The sequence below is a fragment of the Lissotriton helveticus genome, chromosome 6 (genome assembly GCF_964261635.1).
Source record: "Lissotriton helveticus chromosome 6, aLisHel1.1, whole genome shotgun sequence".
Taxonomy (NCBI): Eukaryota; Metazoa; Chordata; class Amphibia; order Caudata; family Salamandridae; genus Lissotriton; species Lissotriton helveticus.
The window spans coordinates 2966639-2994079 of record NC_136067.1 but is presented as its reverse complement, the minus strand read 5'-3'; the positions used below and the strand labels follow the sequence as shown (position 1 = coordinate 2994079).

Genomic DNA, 27441 nt, shown 5'->3' with positions numbered 1-27441 from the left:
GCATTCCACCCTTCTAGAGGGACACGGCATGTATGTAACCCCTAACCCCGGTTAAAGTCAGACAGAGCCTTAGCATCCACAAAATGGATGCTGCCACCGAGACACAAGTCTGCCCTCCTGCTGCTGGGAGTCCTCCCAGAGCAGGAGATAAGGACAAAGGGTTTCTGCCAGCATCGTCCCAGACAGGATTTTGTGTATTGTAGGTAGGCAGGGCTTCAGAGGAAGGTGACTGCACGTGGCACCCCGCTGCTCACTGTGCATAGGCTGGCTTGAACCAGTTCCAGGGACACTCCAGACCCTGTGCTGGGGAAAAGCCCGCCAAGGAAGTGGGTGTAACCACCCCCCTCCTGGTCCAACCCCTAGGGCAGGACTTAGTCGCGTGCCAGCCCCCTTTTCCCAGATAAAGGTAGAAGCAGGCCCCCTTCCAAATTAGATCATCTTTGAATCCTGAAACTACTTTCTACGAAAGGAACTCAAGACTTCTTCCTAAGATTTCTCCCTTGTGGCTAAGGAGTAGTCACCCTGCATCCGCAGGCACCATCGCAAGAACACTGCGGTCTGCTGCAAGTCCTTCCTCCGGAATCCGACTGCCCAGCTCGACGAGAACCGACTTCCCTGGCACCTCTGACCTCTACCCACCTCTACAGCCCAGCTGAGAACCGTGGGTGCGACGAGACCTCGAGGGGACCGGCCAGCTGCAAGACTGCACGACTTCTGCACAGCAAGCCCGCCGAGTAAATTCCTGGTGAGTGCTTTGGGGTCCGAGAAGCCCCGACCCTGAGCAGCTCCAGCACCGAAGTGCAGCCTCCCAGCATCTCCACGATCTGCGTGGGGCCCTTCTGCTTTTTGCTGCTCACCGCGTTGTTTGGCTACTAGCCCGCTGGCTTGTGGCCTTCTGAACGACGCCCGACGACATCACTGCTGCTGGTCTGGTTGCTCCAGACTGGCCCTTGCTCCCTTTCCGAAGAGGAGCACCCCGGACCCTCCTGGTCCACTCAAGACGCCATTTTGAGTCCACCGCGTGGGCTTGAATTAGCCAAGGCTTGTTGCCCAATCCTGGGTAACTTCGACGCCGACAGCTTCATCCATCGTGGGACAGCTCGCCTCTCCATCCTGGTCACCGACAACGCCTCCTGGTCCGTGAGATCTGCAGAGCCAGCGTCGCCCACTCACCTAGTCGAGGTGACTACCATCCGGTGCCATCCTGGTGCCCACTGACTACTGGCTAGTAGTCACGAACTTGGTCCCCTCTGCTTTCAGGTGTCATCCATCTTCCAGATCCAGGCTTGGATCAACTCGAACTATCTTCACTGGTCGCCTGCCAGCATCTTTTCTTCCAGGCTCCTGGTCCGGCAACGAGGATTCCCGACGTCTTTTGAGACATATGCAGCTGCAGCCCCTGGGCTAGGTAACTTCGGCATTTCGGTGCCCCAGCATAGCCTCACTATCCAAGGGTCAGGATCCACTGTCGTTTTCTTCCTACCAGGTCGGGTTCGCCCGTAAACACTAACTTTAACTTTACTAGCTTCCATAGACTTTGTCCCGCATCCCGCGTGAGAGTGCACACTCTGCACCCGAGTCTCCTAGGTCTCCTAGAAGTAATCTAACGATTCCCTAGTCAAGTCCTAGCGATTCAAAAGCCTATTAGTACTTTACTTACCTGCTAGTAATTTCGCATTCCACTTTTAAAGTATATGGTTTTTCGTGCCCCTCGGGCATTTGTGTATACCGTGCTAACTTAAGTATTTTCGTAAGAGTTTTGTTGTGTGCTTAGCACCCTGTCCTCATAAAGAGTACAGGGTTGTTGTGATTCTAATAAATACATTGTTTATTTTCATAACACTCGTGTGGTGTCCTTTCACTGGGTGTTCAAGGGGTAATGTGATGGTAAAACAGCTGGCTTAACACGCCCTCTAGAGTCTTAGCCTTAGACTGCTCGTATCCATGCTACTAGGATAGCTGGTCTATAAGGTTGACTTACAACCAATCATCAATAAGGGTTGTTTGGACTGATATATAGTGATCACTAGAATAGTGAACACTGCACATCAGGCCAACTTCTCACAGCCTGTAATCTGCATCCACTGCCCCATCACCCCCAAGAATGGCCGAAACCTCCGCCTCTCCAGTTGGCCAATAAGGTATACCTTCACTGGAGTCTCTTGAACTTCCAGTTGTTGCTTCACTTTGTGGGCAGGGGAGAAACCCTGCCAAGCCTCCAATGACAGAGCAGATATTGTTGTTTTTAATGATTCCCGTTTGGATGTGTTCATATCAAAAGTAAAAACTCTTCAAGCAAGAGGATTAATTTGTTTGGAAGCTAAGAGGAGTGATTTGTTTTAAAAAAAAAAAAAAACAATCCGGTAATGTTCTACAGAATTATAAGCCGCTTTTATCAAGGAAAACTTAGACAATGTTATTTTGTATAACCATTTTAAATAGGTGACCTCTTTATTAGTATGTCTTGGTTCACTGTTTTTTTTTGTAGTCACTGGTTACCTGTCAGTTACCCAATAAGTGCATCTGGTTGACATCCTGCTCTACTTACTTTTGTAGTGTAGCTCCTATCTTCCCAATAGGCTCTGCGCATTGGAATAGTACCTACAGCAGTAAAGGCCTAGGCCAGACGTTAACTAGGTCTACTACTGTCGATACTAGACTTAATTTTTGGGTTTGCCAGCTAAGCTCAGAGTTCGCTAGAAACTTTCTCGAATGTTCAAGGAAGGATTAACTTCCCTGATTAGACAAGAAGGGATTTAGTTTCTGACAACCATAGAACATGACAGCTTTGCTCTCCCCTAATCAAGAGTCAATCTCGAGAGTCGTGTGAGCACAAGGCAATTATTTTACTCAGTCAGTACGTGCATTCTTAGTCTCATCAGAATGTAGAGAAAAGGAAGAGACGGGCGTGTTCAATAAAAGATGTTATTTATTGATCAGTCTCTTTTCTCGTACAAGAGAAATGGATCGATATTATTGCAATACTTATAGTTAAGTAAAGTACATACATTAAAAGCAATAGTATAAACTAATACTGTAAAAACATTGATATGGTTTCTGAGCCATATGATGTTTAAAATGATTAAAATATATTTACATACACATATACATTTGACTAAACGTACTCAACTGGTGTTTCTAAATACGCCTACCCCGTGTACCTGACCTAAGTCTAATGCGTGGGCGGGAATAGAAAGTTACAGTTTAAGTTAAGTTTGTTTTTGCCAAGTGAATAACTAAAGAATTCTCTGTGAGGGGTTATTCAGTTCTGTACCTGGAAGTTAGGATGAATGAGGAATGGTATCTCTTTCTCTGCTCTTGATATTCCAGGCTGCCTGCGAGGGCTGCCCGAAAGCGCCGGTGCTGGGTCTCTCGGCTTGAGATAGCAGCGCGTCTCTCAGCGCGTCAGGAAGGCGGGGCTGCGCCAGCGGGGTCTGCTTCTGCTCTCGGCTTCGGCAAGTATGGCTGCTCCGTCTTGTCACCACGCGTGTGTTTGCATAGGGCAAGGTCGGCAATATTTATACCTTAAAGGTGCCGAGATTGACGTAAGGATGGACATAGATACGTCAATAAAGATGTCATACGACTTGCTCGTTAGCACATTCTTTACTAAAGTTCTCTGTGAAATCAAAACAATGGCCGCACGGATTATCCAGGTTGTCATAGGTTTGATTTGTTATGAGAACGTCGTATGCCTTATCAGGGGCTGGAGGAATGTCGCTTGTCTAATTAGATCTCAAGCGTTATGACCTAATCAGATAACACGTTCCTGTGCCGGAGTGTGACTGCGTCAGATAACGGTATCTGCATCATGGGGGCTTTTCTTGCCTCATGGGCTGACTGTTAGTTAACTTGATAGTTAGTTTAACCAGAATAGGGTCAGGAATAGGGGGACTGATTCAGAACCTATAGAAATACACGACACCCACTCCACGCTAACTATGGTCATATTTACTAATCTATGCATAGTATAACATAGTACAACATACTATAGAGTATAGTGTATACCTTACCACCCTAAAATACATAAATGCATTTTGAAATTTTCAAATATACTGAAAAATTGCAGTCATATATATTGTATGCACTTAAGCTATGAATTAAATGCAAAAGTAAACACGCATTTTTATGCATTATTGCTTATTGTTATATGAGAAATACACATGAAATGGCTCTTAATATGGCTATACAGAAAGGAAGGTCGAGACCATTTCATCACATAATAAAATATTTGTGAACATACCAGCGGGCAGCTAAAGTCTATAAAGTATCTAAAAATAGAAATCTTAGTTCTCTAGGAATAGTTTCTTACTTTAAGCAGAAGATCAGTGTCCCGGGAAAAAATATAGGAAGAAAAATATTTTAGGGGCTTGCTGAAAAAATTGCTGTCCGTGAACTGGATTGTAATTGTTCATGTGACTTTATTTTTAAAGTTGAAGGCCGAATTCAGGGAACGCCGTGTGCGAGTTTACTCAAGTCTCTATTTCTGTTCTGGAGAGAACATCATATCATTCAGGCTTTCGAAAAAACTGTCAACAGCTTCATGGGAAAGTTCCACTAAGTCGGAAATAGGGGTAACCATGCATTCGTGCGCATGATTGTCTCCATTGACATTCTGATTCGCATTGCTGACAGAAGGTCGTACCTGTTCGATGCTGCTTTCATCTTGAACTTCACTACTCTTCAATCGCAGTGGTGAAGATTCCAGGAATGCCGTCATCAGGATTGGCAGCCTTTGAGGGCAGCACAAAGCGTGAACCTTGGTAGGAACCAACAGTGTATCTGCATCCACTGGCGCATCCGATTGTAGCGTCAGACAGGTGTCTAACACGCATTCTTCTCCGCATAGCAGACACCTTAGTACAGGTAAAACACACCTTTGCCACATTGGTCGAAATGATAGAAACCAAGTCATGTTTAGGTCTCTAAGCCGGGAGAGTCCCAGGATTTTTGATATCCGGTCCCGGTATCCAATGGCTAGGATCGTATCTTCCATTGTCGCGAGAGTTTGATCTGTGACATGGGTTGCCATAACGAAAAATAAGGACTAGGAATAGGATTCCTGCAATTAGTCCCAGGATCAGGGGAAGTCCGCCAAAAATCGAATGGACGAAATCTGGAAAAATACCCAGTATGGCTTTGAATGGTGTTAATGCCATCGAAAATACTGTCTTAAATACCTTTGAGACCCCAGTGGTATCAGAAATATTTAAGATTTCGCTCAGGATTTCCGCGAAATGTACGGGGGAATTAGTTGATAATAATGTATGTATCTCTGCAGTCGTCCTTGCGACTTGTAGATCATACGTTTCTTTTGATGACGTGAGCCTTGTAGGCGTCTGAAGAAGCACTTTTTTCATTCTGCTTAAAGTGTCTATTCGAATAGAAGTAATTTTCAAATTGGGCCATGCCCTTGCCTCCCTGTCTGGGAAGGAGCTGGGGAACAAAGAACGTCCACAGCACTTGACCTTCGCCGTTGTAGTGACTAGATAAGGAGTCCCGGGCATAAGACTACATCTGCGGTCTACAATAAGAATGTAACTCCCATTATAGAGTCTTTGAAAGAATGGTTCTATTTCAGTTGCAGGTGCGCCTTGCTGGTGACATGAAAGGTTGTATGAATTCCCTTCACAGGCTCCATGCAAACTAATACCGTTACACAGAAGCGTGCCGCTTAGTGACATAGCACAATTGTTGCCACTAAGAAACACTTTCTGTCCTTTATTACTGACACATGCATGTGAATAGGGCAGGTTCCAAGTTGTTTTAAGGTACCCCTTTCCCAATTTCTCGTACATGCCAGCCTGTATATATTTTTGGCAGTATTGAAACCTGAAGGTTGAGATTGGAATATTTATGATTCCGTGTATTATCCATTCACTGACAGGTCGTTCTGACATTGTCATTGGTAATCTTTCTAGTTTTTCAATGCTCAAGATTGTATAATCAGCACCCTTTTGCGCCATTCCGATTTGTCTATCAGTAAGGTTAAAGATTTGGAATAGTGACGTTGTGTTGATTAAACGCCAAGGCACATAGCCTGAACGCAGATTTTGTAACGTCCAGCCAAGCTGTACAATAGAACGCAATTGTGACTGACCATGTTGTAATAACAGTAAGTCTTGCGACAATATATCGATTGCTGAAGACACAATGCTGTCCAATGAAAAAATTCTGGAGGACAGAGTCATTAACCCATTGTCCACTACAGATAGTGATTTTTCCAAATTGATACGGTCAATTTCCCGTATTCTTTCTGCTGTCTCAATTTGAGTAACCTTCCAGGCCTCATTGTATGCTGCATATACAGAGGCTGCTATGAAACGCTTTTGACGCTGTTTGCGTGGTCCCAGTATGAAATCACGCAAGTCAGCACCATCAGTAAGTAAAGTTAGGTGTTGCTTAATTTCAGGCAGTGTGGAAGTCTGTAGCCATTGAAGGCATAATTTGCCCACACTGTAGGTTGTTATTATCCCTGGGTGATGTCTTTGGGGATATCTAGGGTCTGGCCTGGTCATTTTGAAACCCTGTGTTTTATTCAGGAATCTATCTTGACAGTAATTTGTATCTGTGGGCCAGATCAACCATTGTTTCCAATCAGGATGTGTTCTGTTTTGGTTTAATATATGGTTTACGTCTATCTCTTCATCTGTATCAGAGCTATTGCTAAACATTGTTGGCTTTGGAATAGACGGGTTATTTAAATCTTTGATTTTGGCTAAGCCAAGACAGGTGGTTTGTTGAACAGTGTCATTTAAAAATATCATTTGTTCTGGGATCATGCAGGCTCTAAACAAAGCTTCTAAACCCTGTACTTGCCATTCTTTTGTACCCCAAACACTTTTCAAATCAACATTTTTGTCCCAATAATCAAATCCAAAAGTATTCATTTGTTCAAAGAACGAATCAGAATAAATCAATTTTGTGTTGGTTATCATGGTTTTCATCCCTGTCTTGTTTGACAATTTAAAATAAAATGTTTCAGCATTACTTGTGTTAAAACCTGAAAAATATGAATATTTGTCATATACGGTTCTAGAGCTTCCTTTTGGAGGTGTAGCACAATGTTCCCATTGATTATAACTTAAAACATTTCTAGGTTGTGCAGATTTATGTAAAAAATGGTTACCATAATGGTTATAGCAATACATACTATCATAATTTGTAGAACCTTGCAAATAATCATGTTTTGTAAATTTAGCAGACATTACTAAGTCAGACATCATGTTGTTAATACTCTCGAAGTCCCAATCATCAGCAAATGAGTTTGGTTTTGCAAAGTCACTCAAAGAGATCTTGATTTGGTGTGGATATTTCAGGATCTCGACCGGACCATAAATTTCATAGTCAGTGTTGTCCCAGGCTACCCCACCAGGTATCGGATTGGCTGTGAAGTTGGCTGAAGAAAGTTCTGAAGAAAGTTCTCTTTTCTCGACGTGTGAAGATGTGTGTGGTTTGAGGACCAAGTTGATGTTCTGACTTGCTGTGTCCATTTTAGCATATTTTCCCTCAATGAAGCGTCCCAAAGTAAATACCATGATGAGCCAAAGTATGAGGATAAATGCACCAAAACCCACCCAAAATTCAATCCATGGAGAAACCAGATATGTTTCTTTCAGATTTTTCAAAAGTTCCTTAGCTTTGTCTTTAAAGGATTTTGATGATGGCTGTGTCTTTGATTCACTGAATCCGTCAGAGGAATCATCGAAGTTGATGAAGTAACCAGATGCAGTTCTGTCAATTGTTCCAATTGGTTCAGGATTTTTGTTTCTTGCATTTTCACTTGGTACTTCAGTATAGATTGGTGTGTCTCTGCTAAATGTCTTTATTTGGGTTTTCAGAGGTCTGAGTTCTATTGCATTGTTGCATAGTCCTTGTTGTTCTTCTGTAGGCGTTTCGAATGTGATGAGCCTCTTTGTTAGGACCTCTGTACTGGTAGCAAACCTTGGTGTTCTGCTACTTATTGGGAGTCCACTTGGCCTACTGTTTGTTATCGGCCACATGTTGTGGTTTTACCAGGTCGATCGATACAACTCGGTTCTCCTTTTTTCCAGCAAGTGGCGGTAGTACAACTGATCTTGTCCCGTTGACAGACAAGACAGGAACTGCTTTTCTGTAAGAAGGCCCAAATTCCTTCTTTACCGCGATCTTCTCCCTGACTAGATCCCCGACTTTTGGAATCCAGACAGGTCTTGCTGGGACAGGTGGTGATTCTTCAGTGGTCGTTGGCTGTTGTTTCAACTGTATGTTGCTCAGGTCTTTTCTTGTTTTGTTTAAGTCCTGCAAAATAGCCAAACGGTCTTTGACATCAAAGGTTTTTTCTATTACCACTGAAGTCTGACTATCAAGGTCAGAGATCAACATCCTAGTTCCGAATAATAATTCGTACGGACTGAATCCCTTCAGAGAATTTCTTGGCAAGTTATTTAGACTACGTTGGACACTTATTAGATGTTTGACCCACCCAGCTCCCGAACCTAATATCCTTTCCATTATAGATTGCTTTCTGCCTTGGTTTTTTCTTTACACCATCCAGTACCCACAGGAAGGAAGTGATAAGATTCCCGCTGGGCTGTGCTCATTTGGCCATGTTTCCCCCCCAGACTGGATTGCCTGAGTGAAAACAATGGTCGAACGTAGCATGCTCTTAGCGTATATGCCATTTAGACTCGCAAATCTTGTATAATAGTCCGGACGTCAGCCGAGTGCTGGTGATCTACATTATAAGTGGAAACTAGCCTGTATATGTTAATCGCAAGCCATTCTTTTTGCTGGTAATATTATCTGTCTTGATACGACGAGGTATTAAACGGCTTCTCTCCCCACTGCGATCTCTGTTGCAGTTTGGGCAGTTTTTTACAAACATGGTGTAGTGCAGGCTCATGCCTGGCCACCAGTACCGTGATTGTAATTCTTCCAGAGAATCTTTTAATTTAAGGTGTCTGAGACCCTCGCCCATGTGTGCGTCTGCGATTAACAAGTTTCTCCTGTCCATGTTTGGAATCACTCTATCCCCCACTCCAGGGATTCGAGCAAAAGGGACGGAGTTTGCATCGATTATGTATGTATAATTGAGTGGATAGTTGATCGGTAACGCTGAGCAGTCGCCTTTTGATGACGTTTTCACCGCCAGCAATGTTTCACCGTCAATGTATTTTAATGTACGCTTTTTTCGATCTACGGGAGCCGGTTTAGTGGCTGCCGCTGCGGCTGCTTCAGCCAATGAATTCCCTACAACGTGAACGCCATCACGCTGGTGACTCAGTGAGTGAGTCACGTGAGTCTTTGGTAGTTCTTTTTTCAAAAGAGCTATTTGTTCCCAGAGCAGTCTCTGCTTTATTTGTGCATCTGTGTCACCCTTGTAACCGTTCTGAATCCATGTCTGCAAATCGCTGTTATATGATTTGACGCAGTAATATGAATCTGACACTATAAGTGTCGGGAATTCGCGATCCGCATTATCTAGCGCCATTTTCAAAGCTATTATTTCAGTTTGTTTTTCTGAATTAGTTTCTACTGAGTGTGATTTTGTTAATAGAGGTCTTAGTTTACCTCCGTGCCACACTTCTTTTGTAATCTCACATGTGGGGTTGTATGCTTGTTCTCCCCAAACGGAGGGTTGAGCATGTCCGTCTGTATAGATTACACAGGCGTAATGTCGTAGAGGCAGAATGTCGATTGGCAGAGGATGCGTCTTTTCATATTTTAGATTTTTTAATTCTTCTAGTTCTGGATCAAAGTAGTAGTATACTTTGTCCGTTGTGATTGAATTCACCCATTGTATCCATTCCGGATTCAATGTTGTTGTTGGTAAATTACACGGTGTTGTTAGTGCCTCAAAGGCTGATTCTGCTGTTCTGACTGTGATATGTCTACCGTCAGCTATGTCTTTTTCTCTAGCTATTGCGGTTTGAACTGCACGAATGATTTTTTCTGTATTACTGAATTTCTGTTCAGCTTCTGTATACAAGTGTGATTTGAATGCAATTGGTACCTTTTCTCCCTCATTAGAGGTCAGGTATGTGAATCCGCATCTCCCTGGGATGACTCGGATCACAAGGTTGCGTGTGTTATCACGTGTTTCTAATTTTGTTTTAATTAGCATGTCTGTTTGTAAGGGTCTCAAAATTTCTGTGTGTGTTTGAGTCCAACTGGATCTTTTAAAGTCTGGTTTAATTAGATCAAAAAGGGGTTTGACCCTTTCTGCGTAATTTGCAATGTATGTTCTTCCGAAATTTAGGAAGCCTAGAATTGACTGTAGGTTTTTTAGTGTTTTAGGAGCTTGGATTACGGCACATTTCTCTAGGAAATTGTCTGCCAGGCTTTTACCTTCACTTGATAACTCATATCCTAAGAATAGGACCGTCAGATGGGCAATTCTGGACTTTTTGAAGTTGAATTTGTAACCCTCTGCAGCGAACCCAAGTATTATGGTGTTCACTCTTTTCAAGTGAGTCTCCAAGTCATCATCTGTTAGGTAAATGTCATCAACATAAGATAATGCTTCATCATCATATAGTTGTAGTAATTCTGTTACTCTCGCTGAGAATACCCCCGGGCTGTTCTTGTACCCCTGGGCTAACCAACAGAATTGTTTTTGAGTGCCATTTACTGAGAATGCAGTTAAATATCTGCTCTCCGGTGCTATGTTTTGACAAAAGAATCCATTGGAAATGTCCAAGGTAGTTTTGTATTTTTTGCGCACTATGTTATTCATTAGTGCAGCACTGTGTGAGTTTTGCACTGCAAAGGTTTTGCAACATGTGTTAAGGTGTCGGTAATCCAAAACTAGACGATATGAATTGTCTGGTTTGGAGACCGGAAACAAAGGATTGTTCATTTGTGAGGTGCAAGTTTCAATCACCCCCTGGTATTCTAGCTGATCTAGTATTTCATTTACCTGTTTTTTAGCTTCTTGCTTAATTGGGTACTGCCTTTGTGCAGTAGGTTGTGATTTTAACTGGATTTTGTGAGGAGGAGAATCCTCATCCCATCCTACATGATTTTTATATAAAGCAGGTGCTAAGGCCACTGCCCACTTTCTAGCAAGTGTGTATTTTTTATGAATCGGTATTTGATTCGAGAAGGCAGGCATAATTACTTCTTCGCCATGAGGGCACTCCCTGACAAACTCTGGTGGCCAGTCTTTTTCAGCCAGAAGGATGTCATAGCCTTTGGAGAGGTTATCCCAAAATAGTCCCATTATTTTCCTAGTCTTATCTCCCTCTATACGTAATGTTATCTCGTATATCTTGTGGGGCTTGCTAACTCTGGTGTCTGCAGTTTCCACTTGAAGGTATTCATTCGTGTCCACTGTCTCCAGATGATTCATAAGGACTTTGCGAGCTATGCTCACCTCTGCTGCGCTGTCTAGCATTGTCTGAGCCCACTCTCCGTTTTTCAGTTGTGTCCTCAGTATTCTCGGCATTTTTAACTACCTTGATACTGGCTACCTTCTTTTTTGGAAATTGTAATTTCTTTTTTAGCTGAGCAGGTTCCTTGTCTTTGGACTTGGCGTGCTCTTCTGATCGTCCTCTTCTTTCCGATTTCTGCGAGGAATTCTGAAAAGATTGAGAGGGACGTGTATCAATGTCTTGATATCTATCAGGTTTTTTAATATTATCCCTATTTCTAAGGTTAGATCTATTCCCAGAGGGGTCACTCTGTGGTGACCTCTGTCTTTGGTTTGGAGATTTCTCTCTTCGCCTCGGAGACCTTCCTCTGGACTGGAATTTCTTTTCTTTAGGATTGGATTGTTTATTTCCATCCCAGTTCTTTTTTGGTGAATTATTATTATTAAAAAATATTTTTTCTGGACTTGTAGTCAGTTGCGGTTTTACTGGTATTCCACCTAGACTATCTCTGCCTAGTTCTTCATAGGATTTTTCTATGATTCTGGCTATTTCAGCTGGTTGGTCTGCTATATCTGTCTCTTTTAACCTCTGGCGGATCGCCACGTTTGCTGCCTCACCTTTTATGTTGGCTAATAATATAGCCGAGACCTGCTTGAAGTCTTTTAGTAATTTCATACCAAGAGTTAAAGCAGGTTCTGGACCGTATTCATCTTGAATTTGTTTTAGCACATCTGGTATTACCGAAATGGATGGAACACCGTGCGTTTTTGTGTAGATGGAAGCAAAGACTGTACCCCAAGTGTCACAGTCCTCAATGTGTGGTGCGATTCCCATTGGGAGACATATAGTCAGAATCCTGTGTTTTTCCAGCGGGGTGGTGTCAGGAAACACCGCCTCTATTTGGGTGATTTTCTGTGCCAACCAGAATGGTATTTGTTCCCGTTTAGCTGGAACTTTACCTAGGCAGGATTGGATGTTCTGTGGTGTGATTTTATTTGTGTTCCCCTGGTGAGGGGTCAGCTGTGGAAGTTTAATCGCTGGCTGAATTGTTGAAGTCCGCATTACATACTGAACTAATTGTCTATGAATTTTTAGTAGTTGTTTTAGCTGTATTAACAGCTCTGCTGCAGGCCTTCTTTCGATGTCTGGATGTGGTGTGTATCCGGCTAAGACCGGCCACGTTGCTCCTGGTCTTCCTAAAGGACCGAGCCTTGTATTGTGATTGTTATGTTTTAGGGCGCCATCAAATAAGAGCAAATGCTCTTGGAATTTGAGTGGTACTTCCACCTCCTCGAAAGGAGTGTACATTTCAGGAGGTTCCTCTATTTTGTAATAGTGGAAGTACTTTATTACAGCATTTGCTGCTGGAAAATGTATCCATGAATAATATACCTCTGTCTGCCGATATTCGTGTGCCTCGATTACGAATATGACTGTGCCACCTCTAGGTGTCAGTCCATTTTCTATAAGTTTTAGAGTTATAGATCTCCTTTTGATGACCGGAATGAGTATTATATTCGGGTCTGCTGCTTGCATGGTAGCATCAGCATCTGCGAGTTCAGTTGCTAATCTAACTGCCTCTCTTTCTTCATCACTGTCTCCCATTTTACTGACAGGATGGTATTATGTTTGTTTGCAGATCAGGTTTCTTTATGGAACAAAGATTAGATGTACAATATTTTGGAACTGTTTATCCTTCAACGTTGACTTGACCAAGAACCATACATAGGAGTTCCCTCCTGCGAGGTTTTGGAGGATATAACCTTTCACCCACTCCAGACGTCTTTGGAGTATTTGGGAAAAGGGGTCTGAGTGAGAAAGCACGACTGAGTTACTCTAAATGTCTTACGTTAGTTTTATCGCCCTTTCCAAACGCGTTGGGCGCCATGTAGTGTAGCTCCTATCTTCCCAATAGGCTCTGCGCATTGGAATAGTACCTACAGCAGTAAAGGCCTAGGCCAGACGTTAACTAGGTCTACTACTGTCGATACTAGACTTAATTTTTGGGTTTGCCAGCTAAGCTCAGAGTTCGCTAGAAACTTTCTCGAATGTTCAAGGAAGGATTAACTTCCCTGATTAGACAAGAAGGGATTTAGTTTCTGACAACCATAGAACATGACAACTTTGCTCTCCCCTAATCAAGAGTCAATCTCGAGAGTCGTGTGAGCACAAGGCAATTATTTTACTCAGTCAGTACGTGCATTCTTAGTCTCATCAGAATGTAGAGAAAAGGAAGAGACGGGCGTGTTCAATAAAAGATGTTATTTATTGATCAGTCTCTTTTCTCGTACAAGAGAAATGGATCGATATTATTGCAATACTTATAGTTAAGTAAAGTAGATACATTAAAAGCAATAGTATAAACTAATACTGTAAAAACATTGATATGGTTTCTGAGCCATATGATGTTTAAAATGATTAAAATATATTTACATACACATATACATTTGACTAAACGTACTCAACTGGTGTTTCTAAATACGCCTACCCCGTGTACCTGACCTAAGTCTAATGCGTGGGCGGGAATAGAAAGTTACAGTTTAAGTTAAGTTTGTTTTTGCCAAGTGAATAACTAAAGAATTCTCTGTGAGGGGTTATTCAGTTCTGTACCTGGAAGTTAGGATGAATGAGGAATGGTATCTCTTTCTCTGCTCTTGATATTCCAGGCTGCCTGCGAGGGCTGCCCGAAAGCGCCGGTGCTGGGTCTCTCGGCTTGAGATAGCAGCGCGTCTCTCAGCGTGTCAGGAAGGCGGGGCTGCGCCAGCGGGGTCTGCTTCTGCTCTCGGCTTCGGCAAGTAGGGCTGCTCCGCTCTTGTCACCACGCGTGTGTTTGCATAGGGCAAGGTCGGCAATATTTATACCTTAAAGGTGCCGAGATTGACGTAAGGATGGACATAGATACGTCAATAAAGATGTCATACGACTTGCTCGTTAGCACATTCTTTACTAAAGTTCTCTGTGAAATCAAAACAATGGCCGCACGGATTATCCAGGTTGTCATAGGTTTGATTTGTTATGAGAACGTCGTATGCCTTATCAGGGGCTGGAGGAATGTCGCTTGTCTAATTAGATCTCAAGCGTTATGACCTAATCAGATAACACGTTCCTGTGCCGGAGTGTGACTGCGTCAGATAACGGTATCTGCATCATGGGGGCTTTTCTTGCCTCATGGGCTGACTGTTAGTTAACTTGATAGTTAGTTTAACCAGAATAGGGTCAGGAATAGGGGGACTGATTCAGAACCTATAGAAATACACGACACTTTCAGAGACTTCGGTTGTGTTAATTAATTAACATCTCATTCTATTTTAATCCAACAGAGTGTGACCTCCGAGTCGAGCAGAAATGTGTGGACAGTAATTTCGAAGCAACTTCTCCAGCCCCGGAAGAAAAAGAGACCCTATTCTGGAAAGCACAGGAGACCGTTCTTGTTCAGAACTCTGAAGAAAGGTGTACGAAAAAAGCGCAGCCCCAAAAAGAGCAGAAGAAGCCAGCAACAGACCCAGATCTTACATGTACTGTGTGTCAAAGAAGTTTCAAGAAAAAAGGAAACCTTACAAACCATCAGAAAGTTCACAGCAGAGAACGTCTGTACATATGCAGTGCATGTGGCAAGAGTTTTCGGCGGTTAACAGACTGGAGGAATCACCAGAAAATCCATGCTCGAGATAAACCCTTTAAATGTAATGACTGTGGGAAGATGTTCCGTAAGGCCTCTGGACTCACCAAGCATCAGCAAATCCACAAAGCGGACAAACCCTTTCAGTGCACCGCATGCGAGAAGAGCTTCCTTCGCTCGCAACATTTACTCTCACATATGAAAGTGCACACCGAAGAGAAACCCTTCCAATGTTCAGAGTGTTGCAAAAGTTTCCGATGGTCCTCAGATCTGACCAGGCATCAGAGAATTCACACAGGAGAGAAACCCTATGGGTGTGATGAATGTGGGAAGAGTTTCAGCGAGTCCTCAAACCTGATCAGACACAAACAAATCCACATCGCGTGCTACAGTGCGGAGGAGTTCCTTCAAGACATTTCTGTGTTTGAGACAGAGACGCGTAACTCAAAAAGGACTTCAGTTATTAAGTGTTCAAGCAAGGGCCCAATTAAAACCTAATTTTCCACTAATGAGAAGTTGTGAAAATGAAGTGGGGTCTGTGCTGATGCTAAATGACTTGTCTTCAGCAGCAACACTCTGTGGCCACTCCTAGCATGGTGCAATCCATTCAGCAGTCCTCACACCATTACTGATTGTACCACTAGTTCTATGGAAACGTGTGTGTGGCTCAACTCTTAAATACTTCGAGGAAGCCCGTCATACTAACGCATTCACATGGCTCTGCAGTTTGCCTCCTTTGCGAGCGACAAAGCCACGTTCACCCACTCGAGATACTCCAGACTCTCTGTGAAGGGACCCAGTGTATGGCGTTCGTGCCCTCTTGAACCTGCAATAAAGATGGAAAACTGGTCAGACTGTTGCCTGTAGCAACAGATCAGTCACCCCCCCTCATGGTTTACATGGTGTTTGGGTTCGTCTCACTCCTATACCCGTATTATTCAAACCAAACCACGGTCGTGCATTGGGCAGACCACGCTACACAGTGAAAATGAGAAACGAAGCAAAATAGATATCCACTGATTATTGATATAGGGGCGGCCACTGGATTTAGGCTGCAGTAGAGGATCAAAGTATGAGACTTGGATGACTAAATTATACGGCACGAAAAGGCACATTATGAATCCTATTATGTTATCAAAGGAAAATTATGTGGAACATTATGCAGCGTTATCTCACAATTCAACATACTGACATAACAGAGATCTGACTTTTCTTAAAACTGCTTTTCAAGAAAGAAAATTATACACATTCAGCAAGTACTTTTAAAATTAATATTTGAAAATAATTAAATTAGTTTGTCTTGCATGTTAGCACGGAAGCACCAATGTTCGTGGCATGTGTGGCTGTAGATACACGTGCTCTGCATACTCCTGCCGTCAAGGTGCCCCCAGAGTCACTCTAAATACCCAGGGCTGTTCTTCACGCCAAATGTAGTCTTTGCTTCTCGCCAGAGCATGACGAGAGCCGCTGCAAACTGTTTGTTGTCTCCTGTGGTCTGGAATTTCAAAGTTGTCCTCACCAGACCTGTGGGGCCTCCCTTTGAGCCTCTGCATTCATCACTGTGAAGTTTCTTTCCTGGAAGGTTGCCTTCCTAGTAGACATACCTTCTCTCAGACATATTAGTGAACTGCAGGCCCTCACGTTGCAGCAACCCTTCTCCCAGCTACATCCGGCCTTAGCGGTTCTTAGAAATAATCCAACATTCTTATCCCAGGTGGTCTCCTCATTCCGCCTTGACCAGACCATCACGCTCCCAGTCTTCTTTCCACGTCCAGACTCTTTGGCTGAAAGGGCACGTCAGAAAGACTTCTTCAAAGAAAGATAAACAAGTTGCAATCGTCCATGCCCCCCCTTATAGATGGCAGGAGTACGCAAAGCATGTGAATCTTTAGCTCTACATGCAATGAACAGATGCTTACAGGATAAGTAACATAGTCCTGTTCAGCAATGTTTATTCCTAGTCCCAGAATAAAATGTTTTCTTGCAAATAAATACAGTGCTGCACTCCGCAGGAAGCAAGCTTTTACATGTGCACAACTTGCTAGAACATCACTGTCTCTCATTCTAGGCATCCAACATACGATTTAAAAGTTCAAGGTTTACACTGTGCACCATAACGTTTGTCTTGAAGCACCTTTTTTAATTATAAAACAGTCCTGTGTCGTATTTATGTTTGTAACTGTTTAAGAATCCCTTTGGAAATACATGGCATTGACCATAAAAAAACATTGTGTTAATTTAATTTGAAAAGTTTTATATAGCGCGAACATGACCCTTGGATTCTTCTAATTTGTGTCCGCTGTCGCCTAACAGCTGCCTGGAGAACACTGTGTGAGATGTATGACTCAGCTTGAACAGACACCGACATTTTCATGACAAATATATAAGTATTTAAGTTTTCCTTCTTCAGACAAAAAACCTTTCTTTCGTCGATCAAATAGTTGATCTTTCACTTCACCATGCCACATGTGCTGAATGTAATATAAAACTACACATTTGTGGTCCAGTCTCTGCAACATTGTTTCTTCCTTGTTTGTTTGAGGAGGAAGTAAAAAAAAAATGGAATGGTAATTTAGTGATTCATACGAAATACACGTGCAACCTTGGATAAGAAGGACCGTTGGGTGCGAAAGACCAGCTTCTCTGTGTAGAAAACTGTGAAAGGCAGAGGAATAGAGAGAGTCGGAAGTTCTCCGACCCTAAAGGTAGAAGAGAATGCTACCAGCAGCACTGTCTCCAAGGTCAGGAGTTGAACCAGCAACTATGTGTAGGAAGGTGGAGTATGATGTAGTGTGGCAGGTTAGGCTTCACTCTGCAATACTTTAACAATACCCCAAAGATGGTCCTTGGATTCACACTACTAAATCCTTAGCTCAGTCCTGGTAGCGCGACAAAGAGCCATCAGGCTTTACTAGAGGAAACTGTGATAAGCATTTCAGAGTAGCAACATGGACGATAAGGAGTTGACATGACTCAAAAGAAATCTGACACCAATTTTCAACAAGCATTTACAAAGCAATAGGTCTTGCAATGACATTGTCTTAAGCTATTGGCATTGAACATGTTATTGTTTTTTTCCTTTCGTGCAGTATTAATCAAATGGTGTAATTGAAAATGACAATAGCTCAATTTGTTGTAATTGCTAAATCTATTGGATTGCATTTGTACTATAGAACATTCTCCCTCGAAACTCTATATTCTTTTACAACAAATCAGCAAATATACCAATATACCTATAGCCGGGGTATCAGTTACCCCTGGAGGCAGAATTGTTATGTCTTATTAGGTGTAGGCTGTGTAACCCGAGGGATAGCTATGCTGTGGGAGCCTGCGCCACTGGATGAAATGAGGAGCAGTAAAGGAAGGAATAGCTCTGCTGTGAGCCTGCAAGTCTGGAGGAAGAGGCCTATTGCATTGTGTGAGAAGGAGACTGAAATAAGAAAGAACCATACCTTTCGCAACCCTCAAAACGGCCTACAACAACCACGCTCCTTTGCTGTTTCTCCTCAGACCCTCGGACGCCGTGAAAAGAATGCCCCGGAAGTGCAGGAGGAATCACCCGGAAACAGCACGGCAGAACGAATAGGAGACACCTACAAAGAGGCGAGGGCGAAACAAACATTGGTTCACGCGGAAGACGGAGGAAGGAGTTTATCGGCAGTGACGGAGAGAGAAGACGCGGGACCCGTTGAAGAGGCAGAAACCCTGAAAGGCTACGTGGACCCGGTGCAGGAAGACGCGGGACCCGTTGAAGAGTTCCAAACAGCCCACGAACCGGACATCGACGAAGAGAGCTGGTGTGAGGACTGGTGGTGCCCGGTGGATGCTGGAGAGCGGCCGTGACTCTAGGAAGAGTTACGGCAGGGTCGGTGAGTGACATCGGCTCTAGGGAACTGAAGCGGGTAGCGGGTGGGAACGGTACGGGAGGGATTGTTTAAAGTGGGTGTAGTTGGCTTTGTTTTGCTTCTCAGGGCTAGCGCGTGATAGTGAAATACTCGAACCAAGCATGCGCAGCGCACTGTTCTTCATGTTTTTCTTCTAATGGGCAATATATGAACACACTTAATACCTCCTCTTAAGCACTATAAAACTGTGAGCACTCTGATTGTTCTACCCCAGGCACCATAAAACTCTTGCCCCTAGCCCTAAGCCTACCTCGAACTTCTCTATTGTTTGCATGCTCCATCACCCTTCTACTGACTGGCAGTGACACAAAGGTGTGGTGAAGGGAAACAACGTCTCTCCATATTTATTATAGTTATTCTCACGGACCCCCCATTTATTCCTTCCTTCTCTTATGAGCCACCGGGGAAACCTACCTCGTCGAGAAGACAAGGCGAAGACCACACGTGACCGTTCATCACCTGACACTTCCCCAGAAACCAGAAGACCACTTCGAAAAAATCTTACAAGTTCCTATCACATCGTCATTTTCTTTAAATAAGCCTTCTTCCTTTAAACCACCACTACCGCCTCCACGCCTGTTTATCAAACCCGCCCTCCTACAAGTGGTGTCAGAAGTGGGATCACAAGGCAAGATGGAGGCTGCCATGGCAAAGATGGCTGAGAACCAAGAACACTTGGGAAAAATCATGGAACGGTTTTTGAATGTTGTGGAAGAAGACCGGGACAAGATCCAAAAGGTCATATCCGGACAAGGTCAAACACATGAAGCAGCTATGGGCAAACTTACTGAAGTTCTAGGACAACAAAGAGGCCCTACTACTTTACCTTCAGTAGTGTTGCAACGATACGTGGCAGGAGAAGACCCCGATTTTTTCTTTCATAATTTTGAGAGAATGGCCACTGCAGCATCCTGGCCGGCTGAGAAATGGGGTCAATATTTGGGTCCTTTGTTATCAGGTGACTTACAGGCCGCATACCAAGCTGCAACTCTACAAGGAGAAGTTCCCTATGCGGATATCAAGAGATGTATACTGGAGAGACTAGGAATAGATGAGGAAACTTATAGGGTGAAGTTAAGGCAAATGAAAGAAGGACCTCAAGAAACCCCGCGTGCCTTATACCTCAGAGTAAAGGATATGACAGATCGGTGGCTCAAACCTGCTACTACGGATAAGGATAGGATTATGGCCAAGATCTATCTAGAACAATATCTGACCTCTCTACACCCTCCAATTCAAAGATGGGTACGACAGCAGGCAAACCTCACTTTAGAAACCGCTGTCGAGATAGCTAGTGCCTACCACAGAGCTTTGGATTTTCAAAAAGGAAAAGAGGAATCCACAGGGAAAACAGGAGGACATATGGGAGCTAGACATCCCCGACCATCGCTAGTAAAGAAACCTGAATCCCTGACTTTCATGCCAAGTGCTCCAACTCTCCCTCCTCTTCCTCTGCGTCCACCTTCTGTAGGCCCACGATGTTTTCAGTGAGAAGGGATGGGACATATAGCTAGGTTCTGTACCCAGAAAGAGGAACCCATGGAGATTGGGATGGCACGTAACTACTACTGTTCACCTAATGAGAAGAAGCCACCCCCATACAGGTGTACGGTTTCAGTAAACGGACAACCTTTAACTGCTTTGGCTGACACAGGTTGTTTACATAGCGTAGTCAGGCCTCAAGATTTGGGAAGAAGGTTAGGACCTATCGATGGAATGGTGGCCATTAAGTTTGTTCACGGAGATATCAAACCCTACCCCACTGCTCAGGTTCAGATCCAACATTCTCATGATGCTGGTACATCTATGACTGTAGGCCTTATACCCCGACTACCAGAACAAGTAATCTTGGGAAATGACTATCCCAAGTTGACACAGTTATTGCAAAATGATTCTGCACCCGAAGAAGAATGGCTGTCCACTGCACCTTTTTCCAATGAGACAGGGAAAGAATGGCCTTCAGCCAAACCAAAGAAAAGTAGAAGACAAAGAAGGGCGGTAAAAGGGAGAGAGCCCATGGTTTTGCCTGTAATACCTGAAGAGAATCCCTGGGAAACAGACAGGAATTTCCATGCTGCCCAAAGCGAGGACCCTTTGCTCCAAGAAGCATGGAAAAAGGCTCATGAAAACGAAGAACCACAACATGTATGTCCTTATTTCTTTGTAAAAGGGGGTTTGTTATATAGAAAAGGAGGGCCTCATCAGAAAGCTCAGTTGATAATCCCCAAGCAGTTTCGAGACAAAGTATTATACCTGGCTCATAGTCATCTTTTAGGGGGACATTTTGGGGCAGATAAAACGGAGAAAACCATTCTAGAGCGGTTTTATTGGCCAGGGATATACCAGCAGGTAAAACAATATTGCAGGGAATGCCCAATTTGTCAGAAACACAGTCGATATCAGCCACCTAGAGTGCCTTTGCGTCCTCTTCCTATTATCGATGAACCATTCAGTCGAGTAGGCATGGACATAATAGGGCCCTTATTGCCATCACGTAGTGGTTGTCGATATGTTTTGGTGCTTGTAGATTATGCTACACGATTTCCCGAAGCGATACCCCTTCGCCGTCCAGACACTGCCAACATTGCCAAAGCCATGATTGGCATTTTTTCTAGAGTCTGATTCCCCAAAGAGATCCTGACCGACCAAGGTACCCCTTTTGTTTCTAAGATGATGCGAGACATTTGTACCCAGTTGGGCGTGAAACAAATAAAGACAGCAGCTTATCACCCCCAGACAGATGGTTTGGTTGAAAGGTACAATGCCACCATTAAGACCACGTTAAAGAAACTACTGGCATTAGAAGCACCGAAGTGGGAAGACATTCTCCCTCTAGCTCTTTTTGCCATTAGGTGTAAGAAGCAGAAAAGTAATGGATATTCTCCTTTTGAGTTGTTATATGGACATAAACCCCGCACCTTACTTGATATGGCTCAAGAACAGTGGGAGACTGAACCGGATAATACGAAACCCCTTCCAGAATACATCTCAAACTTAAAGACACATTTGAGACAAATTAGAGATATTGTACGAACTAACCTGGAAAATGCTCCGAGTAACCAAAAGGGTCAATATGACAAAGGGACTAAGAATAGATCATTCCAAATAGGAGACCTCGTTTTGCTCATGATGGCTACCTCAGACCAAAAGTTGTTGGGACAATGGCAGGGACCTTATAAAGTCATTGCTCAGGTCACCCCAGTTACCTATCGCATTGAAACTGATGCTGACAAACACGTCACCCAAATTTACCATATTAATTTGCTTAAAAAATGGGAAGGACCGGCACCAGCGACAGTGAATGTGGTGGAATCCCCAGTCCCTTTGTCTCAACAGAGTATTGACACAGACCTACCCCTTCCTCAGAAAGGAGAGTTGATTCAGAAGTTACAGTCTTTGTCCCATGTCTTCTCTACCTGTCCTGGGAGGGTAACTCTGATCGAACACATCATTAAAACTCCACCGGGTAAAAGAGTCAAATTAAGACCACATTGTATCCCAGAATCACGCCGACAAGTGATACGTGAAGAGATACAAAACATGTTACAGATGGATATCATTGAACCATCTAGGAGCGAATGGAATTCACCCATTGTGCTTGTACCTAAACCAGATGGTTCAGTCAGATTTTGCATAGATTTTCGCGAAGTCAATAAAATTTCTGATTTTGATACCTACCGCCTTCCAAGGGTGGACGAAATGGTAGAGAGGATAGGAAGAGACAAGTACATTAGTACCCTCGATCTATGTAAGGGGTATTGGCAAATTCCTCTCAAGAAGGAAGATAGAGAAAAAACAGCCTTTTCTACCCCTGATGGGTTATATAAATTCAAAGTAATGCCGTTCGGCTTACATGGAGCCCCGGCAACGTTTCAGAGAGCCATGAACATAGTGTTGAGACCTCATAGCCATTACGCCGGGGCTTATATCGATGACATTGTGATATATAGCGATAGCTGGGACCAGCATCTATCACATCTTTCTCAGGTTGTTCAGACCTTGGGGTCATATGGATTGAGAATAAATCCCGCCAAAAGCCATTTGGCTGCACAAACAGTGAAGTACCTAGGATATCTGTTAGGAGAGGGAGTGATACGACCTCAGACATCTAAACTGACAGCTATTTCACAAATTCCAATGCCCAGAAACAAAAAGGATTTGAGAGCTTTTTTGGGATTGTTGGGATACTATAGAAGGTTCATCCCGAATTTTTCTCAGGTGGCGGCCCCCTTAACCGATCTACTACAAAAAAACAGTCAAACCGAAACAATCTTGAGATCTCCACCTGTTGATGTAGTAAAATCTTTCAACGCACTAAAACATTCTCTAACGTCAGATACTGTTTTGATTATACCCGGCCCTTTATTTTGCAGACAGATGCTTCTGACCAAGGCCTGGGGGCAGTTCTATCACAGGAAGCTCAACAAGGGGAGAAACCGATTTTATACATTAGTCGCAAACTGTTTCCACGAGAGAAAAACTATGCGACTATTGAAAAAGAGGCCCTGGCCATCAAATGGGCCATTGACTCCTTGAGATACTATCTAGAGGGAAGGGAGTTTACGCTATTTACTGATCATGCACCCCTGGAATGGCTAGCCAGAAATAAAGGCCATAACGAAAGGGTACTTAGATGGTTTCTATCCTTACAACCCTATAGGTTTCATACGAAGCATAGAAAAGGGAAAGACCAAGGCAACGCTGATTACCTGTCTAGATATCCCCAAAGTACAGACTCTAGAAGAAGGACAGAAAGGGAAAGGGGATGTGAGAAGGAGACTGAAATAAGAAAGAACCATACCTTTCGCAACCCTCAAAACGGCCTACAACAACCACGCTCCTTTGCTGTTTCTCCTCAGACCCTCGGACGCCGTGAAAAGAATGCCCCGGAAGTGCAGCAGGAATCACCCGGAAACAGCACGGCAGAACGAATAGGAGACACCTACAAAGAGGCGAGGGCGGAACAAACATTGGTTCTCACGGAAGACGGAGGAAGGAGTTTATCGGCAGTGACGGAGAGGAAAGACGCGGGACCCGTTGAAGAGGCAGAAACCCTGAAAGGCTACGTGGACCCGGTGCAGGAAGACGCGGGACCCATTGAAAGAGTTCCAGACAGCCCACCAACCGGACATCGACGAAGAGAGCTGGTGTGAGGACTGGTGGTGCCCGGTGGATGCTGGAGAGTGGCCGTGACTCTAGGAAGAGTTACGGCAGGGTCGGTGAGTGACATCAGCTCTAGGGAAACTGAAGCGGGTAGCGGGTGGGAACGGTACGGGGAGGGATTGTTTAAAGTGGGTGTATTTGGCTTTGTTTTGCTTCTCAGGACTACCGCGTGATAGTGAAATACTCGAACCAAGCATGCGCAGCGCACTGTTCTTCATGTTTTTCTTCTAATGGGCAATATATGAACACACTTAATACCTCCTCTTAAGCACTATAAAACTGTGAGCACTCTGATTGTTCTACCCCAGGCACCATAAAACTCTTGCCCCTAGCCCTAAGCCTACCTCGAACTTCTCTATTGTTTGCATGCTCCATTACCCTTCTACTGACTGGCAGTGACACAAAGGTGTGGTGAAGGGAAACAACGTCTTTCTATATTTATTATAGTTATTCTCACGGACCCCTCATTTATTCCTTCTCTTATGAGCCACCGGGGAAACCTACCTCGTCCAGAAGACAAGGCGAAGACCACACATGACCATTCATCACCTGACACTTCCCCAGAAACCTCAGAAGAAGAAGACCACTTCGAAGAAATCTTACAAGTTCCTATCACATCGTCATTTTCTTTAAATAAACCTTCTTCCTTTAAACCACCTCTACCGCCTCCACGCCTGTTTATCAAACCCGCCCTGCTACACATTGCAAATGCTTTTTTTGGATGTCTTTCAGAAGAACAAACTCAGTCACTCATATGTGTAACGCATAGTAAACTCATATTGGCTTAAGCGGAGTTTTATTAAATTGATTTTCACTGCACAGTTGCTAGAAAATTGATAATGGTATTACTTCAATGTCACTAACCTGTTTTGCAATCTCTTTGTAATTTTTTTCTGCAAGAAATCAACTTTTTTGCTGAAGTTATCCGATAATATAATATTTTATATTTCTATTGGGTATAAATATTTACATAGTGAGTTACTCAGAGAGTAAAGAAGACATACCATATGCTGATATGTTATAGATGGCCCTTAAAGGGGACTCCTACGCTTTGATAAAGTGTTCAAATACATCCATACAGCTCTCTCAGCATATCGTAAAAGTAGCTATATTGCAGTGCCAGATTTCCAGTCCTGTCAGAGGTTCTCAAGACAGACACCCAGGCCACGGGAATCTCTGCTTGGGGGTCAGGGCTGGCGATGCAGCAGGGGGTACAGCAGGACGTAAAACACTGCTGTCAGTGTGAGCGCGATCTCCACCACAGCAGAGCAGCACTGAAAGTTCCCGAAATTATATTTAAATTCTAGTTAGTGCTTTAATAAAAAAAATAATCAAGAGTAAGCTGACTGGAGCCTACCGAGTCCGCTGCGGCACCACCCTAGCGGCAGTGAATGCAACAGCAATCTAAGGCTCAACAGCACTGAGCCCTCCGCCTCTCACTCCCGGCACACTGGCCTGCGTGGGCTTGCTTAACCTCTTCCGTGCGGGCACATTCCCCCGCTGTGCTGGGGGGCGGGAGGGTGCGTACAGCGCCCCGGTGCTCATGACGAGGTCAGCTCGCATGAGCCACGGCGCTCCATAGCTCATGACGAGCTCAGCTCGTCATGGTCACACCCATTTCCATGGAACGCTCAGCACAGCAGGAGAATCAGGCCAGCGTGTGAGCGTTCCACAGAACGGGCGTGGTCATGACAAGCTCAGCTCGTCATGAGCACCAGAGCGCAGTGGCTCATGACGAGCTGACCTCGTCATGAGCACCCAAGGGGTTAATGTAACTTGAGGGCAGCAGCACTGCGCAGAGTAGTTAGCCCATAGTCTGCCAGTGCGTCGGCCGTGATCCTGGTGATACTAACCTATGCTAACCAGACATGAAAGCAGAAACACTGAAAACACGAAAGCTCAGGGAAACAAACCTGTAACGGGGTCCCCCTGGCGCCCCCCCCCTTAGGGCGCGAACTAACCACTTGTGACCCCCCCCTTGTCTTTCCACAGCCCACGCAATACTCTGAGTGGACCAGGCCAAACACGTATAGCTGTGATGAGGAAGACGACTGGCCCTTTAACCCGTCAGGATACCGAGAAGAGGAGGAGTCCCACAGGTGGATAAATACAGAGAACGCCCAGCACCAGGGGTGTCTTTACACCGGAGGAGTGGTCAGAGCGGAGAGGTGCGGAGAGGCGGGAAGCAGCGAGGAAGAGCAGAGAGAAGACGGACGGGAGAGCAGAGAAGTGAAGCGGAGGAGAGGAAGAAGCGGAGAAGGCGAAATCCAGCAGAGCGGCGGCGTCAAAGGGAGCGGCGAGAACCGTTGGACGGAAGGAGAACAGCCGGACTGGGAGCAGAGCTGGGAGCAGATCAACGAGGACAGCGTGGACCGCGCACGGACAGTGGGAGAAGACGCCGAAAGAGCAGAGGAGGACAGGGGAACGCCTGGAGGCCACCAACACGCGCCGCCCAGCCGTACGCCAGGAGGGGTACGGCTCACTGAGGTGCGTGATCGCTTCCTGGGGTGGTTCACTACTAAGGCTAGAGGTTTAACTGAGAGGGGGGGGAGGATTCTGAGGGACGACTCCCTGAAGCCCAGCACAAGCACTCGCCCGACTCGTTAGAGTAACACACCAGTCTAGGAGGTTTGCACCGGGTGTTTCCCCTCACTACCCTTCCCTGGGATTGACAACTACCTCCCTGTTGTTCCGTACTGATACGTGCCTCTCTTTTTCCTTCCCTTCGGTGTCGGCGTGGGTGGCCAGCACGGAGCCTCCAGAACCCCCTAGGCGGAGGAGCCCAGTCCTGAAAAAAGAAGAGGGAACTCGTCGAAAGGAGCGCAAGGAGAGAAGCCGGTCTCCACGGAGAACAGTTATACGAAAAACCTGTACAGACGCCTTATACGACCAATTAAAATCTAGAGTAACAAAAACTCGTCTCCTACCCTTTTCTGGTCCCGCCGTTACAAAACCATAGTGGCGTTGAGTCCTAGAAACAAGTGTTGATGGGTGGGCGGGTAAAACAGTTGTGTCATCTACCGTTGACGAACTTGTCCATGAAGAAAGTAAAAAATGCATCAAAACAAACCAGAGGTGGCCTTTCACATCGGATAATTAAAGCTGCTGATGAAGATCCAGGACTAACTAATCATCGGTCCACTCTTGCCCTGCCTGCGGTGCACATGTCCACCCGCAACACCTCAACCCCCACGACACACCGCATGGAAGAGGCCTGCCTCCTCACTTAACCCCCACAGCTGTCCGCGACTATCTAATCACCTCTGGAGGGTGCCCTGTATTTTCAATTCCCGATATTTCTCCTTTCCTACAGCAGTGAGAATTTTATCTGTGACTTCGGGAAAGGAGGGGGGTGGGGCCACTACAACGAGCAGGCGAAAACAAGAACAAGGGGCACCCT

General features: G+C 44.6%; 2 protein-coding genes across 2 annotated transcripts in view; both read left to right on the top strand.

Annotated features, from left to right (window-relative positions):
• Window positions 1-14986, top strand: part of LOC144764114 (zinc finger and SCAN domain-containing protein 12-like) — a 57476-nt gene extending 42490 nt beyond the window's left edge. The window contains exon 3 of the mRNA XM_078650284.1: window positions 14675-14986. Coding sequence (XP_078506410.1) covers window positions 14675-14986 — 312 coding nt within the window. The remainder of the gene's footprint in view (window positions 1-14674) is intronic.
• Window positions 1-27441, top strand: part of LOC144761524 (uncharacterized) — a 745631-nt gene that overhangs the window by 308382 nt on the left and 409808 nt on the right. Inside the window, 1 exon segment of the mRNA XM_078646848.1 lies at window positions 14997-15351. Within this exon segment, the coding sequence (XP_078502974.1) occupies window positions 14997-15351 (355 nt within the window).